General features: G+C 36.8%; 1 protein-coding gene across 1 annotated transcript; it reads left to right on the top strand.

Annotated features, from left to right (window-relative positions):
* The first annotated feature begins 10,974 nt into the window (after positions 1–10,974).
* On the top strand, positions 10,975–11,634 carry LOC117339698 (neuromedin-U receptor 2-like). The gene has a single exon (XM_033901415.1). It carries the CDS (start codon positions 10,975–10,977, stop codon positions 11,632–11,634), a length of 660 nt encoding a protein of 219 aa, XP_033757306.1.
* The last annotated feature ends 956 nt before the right edge of the window (positions 11,635–12,590 follow it).

Raw genomic sequence — 12,590 nt, 5'->3', positions numbered from 1 at the left:
GACTAGTACTGTTAAAACAAAGAAGTTAACAAACAGGTAAAGTAACGTTCCTTTAATTACAGATGAAAAATACGGTTTTACTTTTTCGTAAAAAAGTTCAAAATGGACTTTTGCTGAAAACATGCATCAGTTCTTAGAGTAATAAAAGATTGAACAGTGTGCATAGCACTAAAAATATTATCTGAGACATTCGACTGTGCCTCGACGCAATTGTCCACGTTTTCGACTTGGTGAGGCCGATGACCATAATATCATCCTTGTGTTTAAGAGAAGTTCTTAAAGTACTGACAGGGATATCGAAGTCATCTGTGATGTCTTTCTTAGGTTCTTTCCCTTCTCCTACAGCTGTCAATATCATATTTCAGCTCATGTACATTTGTGTATATATACATGTATTATGATTTTAAAACGTAATCCGTCTGGTTTACTGCACCCATGCATGCCGAAACGACTGATGGAAAGTAGTTCCGGCAAAACCATTATATTTTCACTGCAAAATCTTACAATTTCACTGCTCATCACTGCAGTGAAAATATAAGTTTTATCAGTTTGATAATTTTCTATATTTCACAGGCAAAAAATGTACTAAATATAGATTTTTGCTAGGTTTGTATTCGTGTTATACAAAATGTATCTAACGGCCATGAATACATTACCATCTATACAGTACTTGTACCACAACATCACGATATAACATGTGGATGGCCTGTAAATGACATGTATGAAACACACAAAACAACGACTAGAATATTATAATCATTATAATCACATTCCCGGATACTGATTATTCCGTAGGACACTCACACCGAGTGTTATTATCTCCTCAAGAAATACTGACTACATTTGTAGTTTAAACATGATTTTGACTTCTCTTCCAACTCTTATTATAGAATTGCCTTAAACTGAGTTAAGATCGTGTTGACATGGAAAATTTCGGAATTTTTCATTTGTGAAATATCAGTGAATGCCTAGGTACAGATAAGACATTCTGTGATATTTTCAAAATACCAAATAAATTATGTAGTTCTGCTCCAGTTTTACGATTTATCAGATTCTCAGTTAACGTTACTGATACGGACCAGCCTGGTAAAAATGGATTCATAACCTCAAAGAAATCCTTAGAAGCAATTACTTTACTGGCGTAACTCGTTCACAATTAATCATACAATGCAAAGCAAATAAAACTTATAGAATGCAGCAGTGGAAATAAATGACGTGGATTTTGAAGATTTTTAGTTAGACTTTACCATGCATGAAAAACTTCTTTTATAAGAGCAGTCGAGTTTTTAAACTGTGTACGCTATTAACCACCGCTGCGAAAAGGCAAGCGGCGGTGGAAATATATGGTAATGAGCTACTGTAAACGTGGAAATTTACGCGAGGGGGAAATTCACGATAATTACGCGGAGTCCTTTTGATCGCGAAAATCCCCCCACGCGTATTATTTTGATATCAATTTGCGAAATCTCGAACTACAAATGGGTAGATCGATCGCGAAAATTACCCCTACGCGTATAGTTTACATATCGAAATCGCGAAATTAACCCCCCGCGAAAATAGCCACGTTTACAGTAATATGAGCATAGTTCGTTTAAAGTGCTTGGATTCCAATCTCCAACAGACTGTTGGCAAGCCCGTAAAAATCTCTCTTCTATATACACTCGTTGGTTATATGAGTCAAACTATGGAATCTTTATTGGTAACATAGACATTTTTAAATCTCTCCACTTTTGAATATGACGTTGGTCGTAAATTGTCTCAGGCACCTGAACTCAGGGAATACTACAGACTCATATCAGCGGTTTACCAGTTCGTGTAACGTAACCAATAGGGACAGTGTGTTGTGATTGTAATTTCCGCGATTCAATTTTTTTTACTTAGTTCGGAGGCAAAATCAATTGCTTTCATACCTTTATTATTTACATGGGTCGATATTTAGAGACTTGCTTTCTTCGTTAATTTTTCACTGTAGATATCGTCTGCTGTAAGGGGATGTCTTTTTATTGGGATTTTGTGAAAATATTGGGAAATGAGACCACGAAGTTCGAAATTTTGGCTGTAAGTGTGACTTGATTTGATCTAGATCTACATAACATAACATTCTCGTCGAAGAAAAAGAATACGAATCCCATTTTGGAATATCTTAATCTGGTTTTTTACACATTCAATAGTCTCAATGTAAATATGTATCCTGTTGATATTTTGCCCCGTTTCATTAATTTATTTTTAAACTAGAATGATGATATTGTTTACCGACTCAGCATTATTTTTTTATTGTTTTAGAAGCAATTTGCCAATTTGTATAGAGATTTTTCTCTGGAGTCCTGTTGCGATATTAATCACTGCAACATGACTGAATTCAGTGTCGTTATGATTAACACTGGGGAAGAATATTGCTCTCAATAGGATCACTGACAATTAGGCCCTGCCATCATGCAAATCGATATTAACCTGCTAAGTGACTTCATAATAAACATCCCGTTCTCTTCAGAGTGCTATTGTTAAATGCATATATGCGAAGTATTGGAGTGCATGGATTACAACTATTAACCTCAAATAAGGATCACATAACGTTTGATCAACCTAAGGAAATGTTATTATGGAGGGTCGAATACCAAAGTAAATACAATCGTTCGTTGGTTGACGATTTTTGTTGGTATTATAAAGTAGATACTAATTCTGTGCTAAGATATTTACTATAGGGGAATGCTTTTTCCCTGAATTCTATCTGATGTCTCTGGGAAGACCAAGCTCTGATTGTAATTGGGTACTTTCTGGTAGTGAAAGACATCACCGGTATTTCCTGATGGATTAAACATTGTAACGGAAATAGGCATCTGTTCAACAGCTACTTATAAGGATTATTAATAAAGTCTAGACGTCTTTAAAAAAATCAGAAAATATAGATGAATGTACGAAACTTTAACTCAAATTTGATATACATGTAAATTCAAACACGTCCTCGTATTTTTAATCTTTGACATATGACATTTACATCGAAGTCAAATCCAGGAAATACCACCTCCTCAACATGATAACCGGGACGGTGGCCCGGGATGGTGGCTCGGGATGGTGGCTCGGGATGGTGGCAGTTGAACCACCAGGCAATCAGGAGCGTTTAATTAATAATAGATTAACTATAATTTTCTAGATGCCGATTTGACTTCAGCATTTAGAATTGGGTAGCGAAGACATCTCTGAGAATGGTTGCGAGATAAAGGGACATTTTCGTGTGAATATGATATGCAGGCCTCTATTACCAACTAACGATAGTCTCAGTCGTGATGCAGAACATTTGACATTACAACGCTGTCAAGACCCAATCTTTGACCTAGGCACCCTCGTATTCAGGTCAACTGTACTAATGTGATATTCAGTAGAGCTCGTCAAATGTGCTTAATTTTGGACAATGTGATCCGATACATTGTCGTATTTTAGTTTTATTAAGTAAAACCTCCCAAGACCAAGAATCCGAAGATAATTACCTCCTGAATCCACTTAAAACGCATTGCGAACATAAAATAAATAGCCTTTGTTTAAGAAGAATATGTAGTGTAGAAAATGGATTTGATTGTCACAGCAAAGTACACAGTAACAGGGCTGTTCCCGCATTGTATGTAAGACAATGATGAAAAAAAGATTACCAGCTACAGGAAATACATTAGCGAGATGTCTTGGGTAGATCTGTTTACTTAATTATGAAAGTGATTTCTAGAAAAGTGCTTTATTTTATTACAGCTTGTAATATGAGGATATCTCGCTGTAGTTCTTTATTTGCCAGCCTAGATCGGATGCTGGATACTTTTCCCATTTCACTGGTAATGCCGTTTATCACTGCCGCCCCTTATAACGGATATGATGTTACTGATCTGTTTGAAAACATTTTCTACTTTATACTGTTGACGTAAAACACTTCATTTCATTAGAGAATAAATTCATACAGTATAAAGTTTGAACCTTTGGAAAATGCTCCAGCAATTAAATAAAAACCCAACAATTATCTGTTAAATCAATGTTCTGAATTGACAAATGGATCCCTATTACAAGGGACACTTTAAGGCCAGTCCTCGGTAGATCTTGTAATCTTTAACTTTTAGATCCCTTGGGTTTGCCATTACCCTGCAAACCGTGTCTAAATTATTATGCATTATTATATAATGCGTTTGATTTTCCTCAACTATACGCATAAGGTATGTTTTGAACTATTGCACGGCTAAAATGACGATTGCGCGGTCACGTTTGAACTATTGAACACCTATGACGTTTCGGAATTTAGAGAGATGACACTCATGGCGACTTCTAGGCTGACAGGAAAGTCGAGATTTCAGTGGTTCTAAGTGTGTTTTAGTGATTATGTAATAAAACAAATAGATCGCGGCCTCTTGCAATAGAAGAGGGGTCGATTACCAGTACCTCGTGTCAAATATTCTGGACTATTGCACAGACACCCATGATATATTTGGATATTATACGATGTCAGCTATTAAGAATATCCACGTGTAGTCTATATGATTATCAATCGTCAAAATAAATCATGGGGATAATGCCTTTCACATTTTTACACTATATATTCCTTAAGGTCCATTTAAATCTCCCTGGATTTCTGTCATTTTGATCCCCTATCATCACTGACGAGTCCCAGAAGAACGACACAGATGTATGATGTCCCTAGCATCACTGACGAGTCCTAGAAGGATGAAATAGCTGTACGATGTCCCTAGCATCACTGACGAGTCCTAGGAGGACGACACAGCTGTATGATGTTCCTACCATCATCGACAAGTACTAGAGAATGAAACATCTGTATGATGTCTCTAACAACACTGACGAGCCCTCAAAGGACCAAACATCTGTACGATATCCTGGAATCACTGGCGATATCCTAGAAGGACGAAACAGCTGTTTAAAGTCAATATTGTACAGCAGGAAATAAGCGATTTTCAGCAAAAAATGTATTTTTGGTAAAAGCATGAAACTCATCCTGAATTTAATCAATATTGTTACAAAACATTTCAGATAATGACCCATTTAAAAATGGCCTGTTTCCGGTAAAGATCCCTTAAATATTATCAAAATTTGGTTTAAGAAACACAGTTTCATTTGTTTTTCGTCGGTAAAATGATCACTATGAACGTAAACGACATCATTTGCATTTTGTACCTGATCATTTCATGTTTCAGAGACTTCTTCAGGTCCAACTCAGATATAGCAGACGCTTATTTTGTTAAAATCCTGTATTTGAACAACTGAAGAGGACAAATAGAGCAAATGTCAGCTAAGTATCGAGATGGGTTCAGACTATTAGGTGACTGGGTTATGATCAGGAAGGACATCCGTTCTAGCACAGGCGAATGTAATGTTTTTCAAGCACAGCAGATTCTTTTCTGAAAGCCTCTCATTTGACAAAAAACCAGAAGAGCCCATTCGGTTAACGCATGTTCTTTATATAAGACTCTGCATAAGGTAATTATGCAGGATCGTGCCAACCAATCTCCTAAGATGAATGGTCCTAAAGAATAACAAACTTTAAAGCCACTATTCCATCACTGGTTGTTGACGTAAAATGTCTCTTGTATTTTGTGGAAGCGATTCCAGAGGGTAATTTTGAACTATGAATACATGTATTGACCATGTGGATCCCCTGGTTCTTTGCGCTCGACTACTGTGCGCGATGGTTACAAGTACATGTACGGGATATGGTGACGCTTGGAGACAGTAATCCAGACGTGGAAATCAAATTTTATTCGTTTTTTTTTTGTGTGTGCACAAGACCAGTAGAAGGTTATTTTTTCTGCGATAGCCATTGATTACGCTCATGAAAAGAACGATGCTTTTATTTAGTTCGATGGAGTGACAGTGGATTTATTGGGTAGTCCAGTAGCTCTCCGCAGATTGATGGTTGCAGACCCTGAGATGGAAGGGATAACTAAATATTTCAAGAGTGATGTAGCGACTTGTCAGGACAACACTGAGGATAATTCCCACCAAGAACAAAAACTTTTTAAGAAGACTTGTACTTCACACAAAGGATACAGCAACGACACCTGTGAAGGCCACAGTTGGCAAGATTCAGGTTTTGGTTTGTTTTTGCTTAACGTCCTATTAACAGCCAGGGTCATTTAAGGACGTGCCAGGTTTTGGAGGTGGAGGAAAGCCGGAGTACCCGGAGAAAAACCACCGGCCTACAGTCAGTACCTGGCAACTGCCCCACGTAGGTTTCGAACTCGCAACCAAGAGGTGGAGGGCTAGTGATAAAGTGTCGGGACACCTTAACCATTCAGGACCATGGTATAGAGCAATATAGTAAGACAGACTTATCGACAGATAAGTGTTTGTTTTCGATCCAGTGAAGCGAAGCTTTGACCACCAAGACAAACAAAACGTGTTTCTAAAGACAAGAATCGCATAACTAATCTGAAAATCAACTGCTCTTTATTTTTGCGGCTGTATGTTTCATGTCAAAGTGACTTAGATTAATTCTTTACTCACGAGAATCACGAAAATCCCAAATCTTAGAGTATGGATGGAGACATACGTCAATGTGCGAAATCGGATTTGCTGAGTCACTCTGCGCCACAAGTGATGAAGTTCTTGAGGGAATAAAAACATTAATCTTAGACGGAACAGCTATCGGCAGTATGATAAACCTGGTATTGTAATCACGTTTGGTAGCAGTGTACAGTGAAAATGCCCAATTCTGAAAAATATGGCACATGTTTTAGATATGTGAACATTGCCAGTTAACCCTACATATCACCTCTAATAAAGTATATATATTTGTAATCTTTACAACATTTGCAATTTTAATACAGCTCTGAAGGATAAGTAAACTTATTTTTTCTGTGATTTTTCGAGCTGTGAATACCATGGTAACAGCTTAAAAATAGCTCAAAAATTGCAAAATATTATGATATTTGACCCAAAATGACACAATTCTCTACACAATTTTTTTTTTCTGAAACCTATTTTAAATTAAATATCTCTATCCCAAAGACAGAATTAATCTTGTTTTGACATATGTTGTAAATTAAGTTTTCCTGCAATCTTACCTTTTCTGTGGGCTTCCATTTTTCGGTGTAGGCAAAACTAAATTTCCTGTGTAAACACACTTTCGGAAAATCCGGAAATTTAAAATCCGGAATCAATTTATTAATTTTTCTTTTAACAAATGTGAAGCCTGTATGTACTACTTCTTACTGAATATACCAATTATAATGTACATTTATTTTTTTCATTTTTATGCATATCATAATACAGGAGTTATTTGCTTAACAAAAAAATCGCCCATGGCCAGGCTGTCCTACTGTAGTGTGCTACCTTGGTAACAGCAATCATCATGTTCCTTCCTTACAAAGAAAGATAAATGGAAAAGCCTGATCGAGTGGATATAGTGTGGGACGTCTACCTTAGTCTACAAAACAAGTACAGGAAACGACATGCTACAACATTTGTCTGTCTGTGGAAGTTGGAACAAATATTCCTTAAAACTGGCAGATCGTTCTGTGAGTAGACGAAAATAAGTCAAAGGGAGTCGATTCCATTCTAGAGCGGTAATACATTGAAATAACGAATCGTTCTGATTGTGATGACATCAGATGCTGTTTTTCGGGAGTCATCAGTGCAAACGCTTCTGTCACGTCTTCGTCGACCATCCACGTGTCACAAGCTTTTCCCCTTTTTCCAAATGATGATACATTAGCATAACATTTAAATGCGAAGAACGCAGGTAGAGCGAGTCTTAGTGTCTTAGATAAATCAAGTCAGGTGTACATCGAAATCCTTCAATGAGGTCTGTATTCAGAAGAGTATATACAGCAATGTTCGATATTGGTTATTAGGTCCAAAATACATAACAATTGCGGTCATTTAAAAGTAAATAGGATATTCTGTTTTCATAGGCTGTAAACAGAAATATTACATAGCAGAGGTTCTTTAACAGCATACCCTATACTGTTTTTGCGCCAAAGCTTATTTCAGGTGACTACAGGGATCATCCTGAATTTTTCCCAAAAGTAGAACACTCTGTTGATGGATCTTTATCTAATCTGATTCTCAGAACAAGTTTCATGTTTTTACCATAAAATGCAGTATTTTTCTAAAATCTGCTAGACTTAACTAGCACCACCAACTCGATGTCCCTAACACCACTGACGATTTCTAAAAGGAAGAAAAAGTTTTATGACCCCTAACGTCAGTGACGAATCCTAGAAGCATGGAACAGCTGCATTATGTCCCTAACATCACTGACGATTTCTAGAAGGAAGGAAATTTTTTTATGGCGTCCCTAACGTCACTGACGAGTCCTAGAAGGACGAAACAGCTGTATGATGTCTCTAGCATCACTGACGAGTCCTAGAAAGACGAAACAGCAATATGATGTCCCTTACATCAGTGAGGAGTCCTTGAAGAACGGAACAGCTGTATGAACGGAATAGCTGTATGATGTCCCTAACGTCACTGACGAGTCCTAGAAGGAAGAAACAGCTGTATGATGTCCCTAATGTCACTGACGTGTTCCAGGAGGACACAAAAGCCGTACATTTAGTGACATTACAGATACTACCAATATAAGTAACTTGTTTTGGTCATTCCTACATATGTCCAACCTATCTTAGCTGTAGCGTTGCAAATCTATATTATACAAATATATTATGGCTGTCTGTGCAATAGTCCAGAATATTTTACCCTCGGTACTGGTAATTGACCGATTCTCCATTGCTCTCGACCGAATTGTTTTATTACATAATCACTAAAACACACTTAGAATAACTGAATCTCAACTTTCCTGTCAGCTTAGGAGTCGCCATGACTGTCGTCTGGCAGTGTTGACATCTGAGTGATTTAGACGCTTGACTAAATACCGAAACGTCACGGGTGTTCAATAGTTCGCACATGACCAGGCAATATTCATTTTAGTTCAAAATATAGCTTTTGCGTATAGCTAAGGAAAATCCAATACATTATGTAATAAAATAAAGTATAAGATTACATCTACATGTACTCATCCTGAAAACCGTTATCTACGATATTACTTTATATAGATGCTATTAAATTAATTTCATTTCTGACCGACGTATTTGTTCGTTTTCGATTTTCTCCCCTTCTAGGTTTCCATACTGATGACGTACGAATAACTGTATGACTCAGTTGTGTTCATTCTTCGACAAATTTTATGTGGGTTTTCGAACCAATTAATTGAGGTGCAAATTAAAAAAAAAAAAAAAAAATAGAGATAATTTAATGCTCGTACAACGTTGTACTAGCTTCTTAAGATATGTACCAAATACCAAAACAGATGTTCCCTTGATGTATTTCCGTAAAAATATACAGAATATGTAAAACAAGGTTTTTTTATTTTGTCTTCAGTATTTCCGACGATGAATGATCACGTGATACAGTCAATTATTAGTTAGGCTTTCTCCTTCACCTAAATGTTTTAACAATATTTCAGGGTTCTCCATCATGTCATACATATAATAACGTCTGTAGATAAGGTTACAAGCTGTCGGGTAAACATCCTTTCTCCTGTTCATTTACTCTCCATTAAGTCATGTAAATTCAGGAAGACATTTCACGTTTTGTGGTATATTCACGGCTTTGAGATGAGTAAGGTGAGATACCAGACATTGTTAATTCGCCAACTAATAGCTAATACCACTTAATTTGGTTGGGTATTGGACGACCATATTAAGTTACTGATATCGGAAGGGAATTAATTCCTATCTTTTCTTGCGACACGAGCCAGGTTGACACAAAGTGGTATCAATGTCGGACATCCGCAACATCCTTTATTCACTTTTCCTAATCCAGAAATGTCTGCACTTAATGTATATCACGTGATACACGATATATAGTGACGTGTCGTCCATTTAAATCAGAGAAATATAGATGTACAATTTATGGTCACGAACTCTGACTAATGATATACATTGGATCTTTTCTTAATTCTCGTCCAGGCTCATAATATATTTATAATATCATAACATATTTATTATATCATAATGCATTTATTTATACCAAAATGTATCATAATGTATTTATTCATACCATAATGTATTCATTATATCATGATATATTCATTATATCATAATGTATTTATCATATCATAATGTATTTATTACATATTCCTCATCTACGTCATATGCATCTTTTGTGTTTTTCGTCATTCCCTTTTTCGTCATGTTGTTCATCTACAGTAGTATCATTCGTGGCGTTCTCAAAGAGTCGGCACACATTGAGGAAATAAATCCCTTTGATGGGACAGCCTTTGATTTCGCAGGAATTTCCAGTGGGTTACCGCTGTTGTCACGGGCAACCGACTAAACAATGACAGCTAACGACATAGCCCCACTGATAATTTGCTTATACAACGATTATTTCAGCACTGTTATCAATTTCAAATACTATCATTCCAATATTTATGTAATATTTACCAAGTTTAAGATTTGATAACAATATCTTTCAAAAATGTGCAAAATGACCCTTTGAGCTCTGATCAATGTATTACTACGCAGCAGCCTTAATGCCAATGTCAACACTGGGATATATCATACATTGGGGTTAGTAGTAACATATAGGTTCAGTGCAGTGGGATATCAATATTTACACATATGCATTTAATAACAACTTGTAAACAAATATGCGTAGAAATACATCATTTTTCATTGCATTTGTCCATGGTATGATAGTGTTTTCGTTTTTCTTTTTAAATTCCAATGATGTCCTTGGGTGTTGGCATTTTGTCTGATAGAAGTCTATTAATTTGATATAAAGATGAATGATTGTGACAGTTCCAGTTAAGTTTATATACGTGATCCTTCCTTTGTTGCAGGTCGCGTCATACCATTCCTAGAACTACTTTTCACCCACGCATCTATCCTCATCATGTTGGGGGTCAGTTTCGGGAGATACTACGCCGTCTGCCGTCCGTTAAAGAGTTATTCGACGTGTGGACGGAGCCGGACGATCATCATGATGGCGTGTATGTGGGGAGTGGCGGCCATCTTTGCCATCCCAATGTTGATAATCGCCCACGTGGAGACAGCAACATTTCACCGTGACGGCGCACGTATCGAAGTCTGTCGAACGCACATATTCCTCATCTGGCACTATGCCTACGTCATATGCATCTTCTGTGTGTTTTTCGTCATTCCCTTTTTCGTCATGCTGTTCATCTACAGTAGCATCATTCACGGCGTTCTCAAAGAGTCGGCACACATTGAGGAAAACTCGAATTCAAAGAGCTTCCGTCGAACTTCTCTCCGGAATCAGAGACAGATAGTTTGTATGTTGTTTGTTATCGTTGTGGTGTTCTTCTTGTGCACTCTGCCGTTACGTATACTTATTTTCTGGTTCGCGTTCACGGACGCCAAACATATTCAGAATCTTGGACTGGAGGGATACCTTAATCTGATATGGTGTGGCCGTGTGTTCCAGTATCTCAACAGCGCCATCAACCCAATTATATACAGTGCATTCTCGTCAAAATTCCGCTGGGCGTTTAAATGTATTCTTGGTTTAAAGAAAAGAGAGGAGTTGTCGTGGTCACGAACAAGTCAAAGGACCTACGCTTCAGCTCACTACAGTTTTATAAAACAAAGTAAACAACGAGAGCAGAAAGAGCAGTACATGTAATGACTAGACGATCACTTGCATACACCATGCCTTAGTGTACATTATAGGGACCACGGAACCAAATGATTTCCCATAGACGGTAATGTTAACGTTTACCACTGTCCTGCTTAAATGGAGTATTCAACACTGGTCCACTAGCCATAATTTTGAAGAATGTCATCTTGGAAACCTGTAAATAGAATGATTTAAAATTCTACCAATTTGATTTTTTTTTTTATATGGGGGCCACCATCTTGTATTGAATTCAACACCTAAAATGCATGTACATTTACTACAAAATACACACTTAATTAACTCCCCCCGACAAAAACAGACTAGAAAAAAAAAAAAAAAAAATCCTATATATTTTACATCTACATGTATTGCCCAGCCAACACATACAACTTTGGAAACTTCTCTCACCTAAATATCCAATCAGTAGGCCCCGATGTATTCACCTTCCTATTAAATCTTCACTGCCCAAACGGGGAAAACCCAGAATCTATTTTTGATTTGGTTCTGTGGTCCCTATACACATGTATGTGGTGTGTTAAGTTCTTACTGCGGTTAGTAAACTATGCGTAATCAGTTGTTTATACTTTACGTTTAGTGATGTGTGAGATGAAAAAATCTATATACTTAAAACTAACTTATCTTGACGCACTGGCATATTATATATATACACAAGCATATTATACCTCTCCTCTCGACAAGAGCTGATTTGCGCAATAATGAATTATGCCACCAAGAATATAGCAATAAAAATAAATATACAATAAAATTTGCGAAATCTTTCTTTGTCAATGTTTTAAAAATGACTTATTTATCTGCTATATGAAACATTATACAGCGACGAGTGATCTTAGCGCATTCATTAGTTTAGCTCAATACGTTCGAAGCGAAAAAAACATTCTACTGAAATGCATTCATTTACAGCAACAATTTTCATGTTTTCGCTCACAAGAAATCTGAATCAT

This window comes from Pecten maximus, chromosome 12, assembly GCF_902652985.1.
Source record: "Pecten maximus chromosome 12, xPecMax1.1, whole genome shotgun sequence".
In the NCBI taxonomy this organism is placed as follows: domain Eukaryota; kingdom Metazoa; phylum Mollusca; class Bivalvia; order Pectinida; family Pectinidae; genus Pecten; species Pecten maximus.
Note: the sequence above shows the minus strand (reverse complement) of the source record. Positions and strands in the feature narration are given on the sequence as shown.

Coding starts and splice junctions, on each gene's coding strand:
- LOC117339698 (XM_033901415.1), top strand. CDS start 10,975: ATGGCGTGTATGTGGGGAGTGGCGGCCATCTTTGCCATCCCAATGTTG.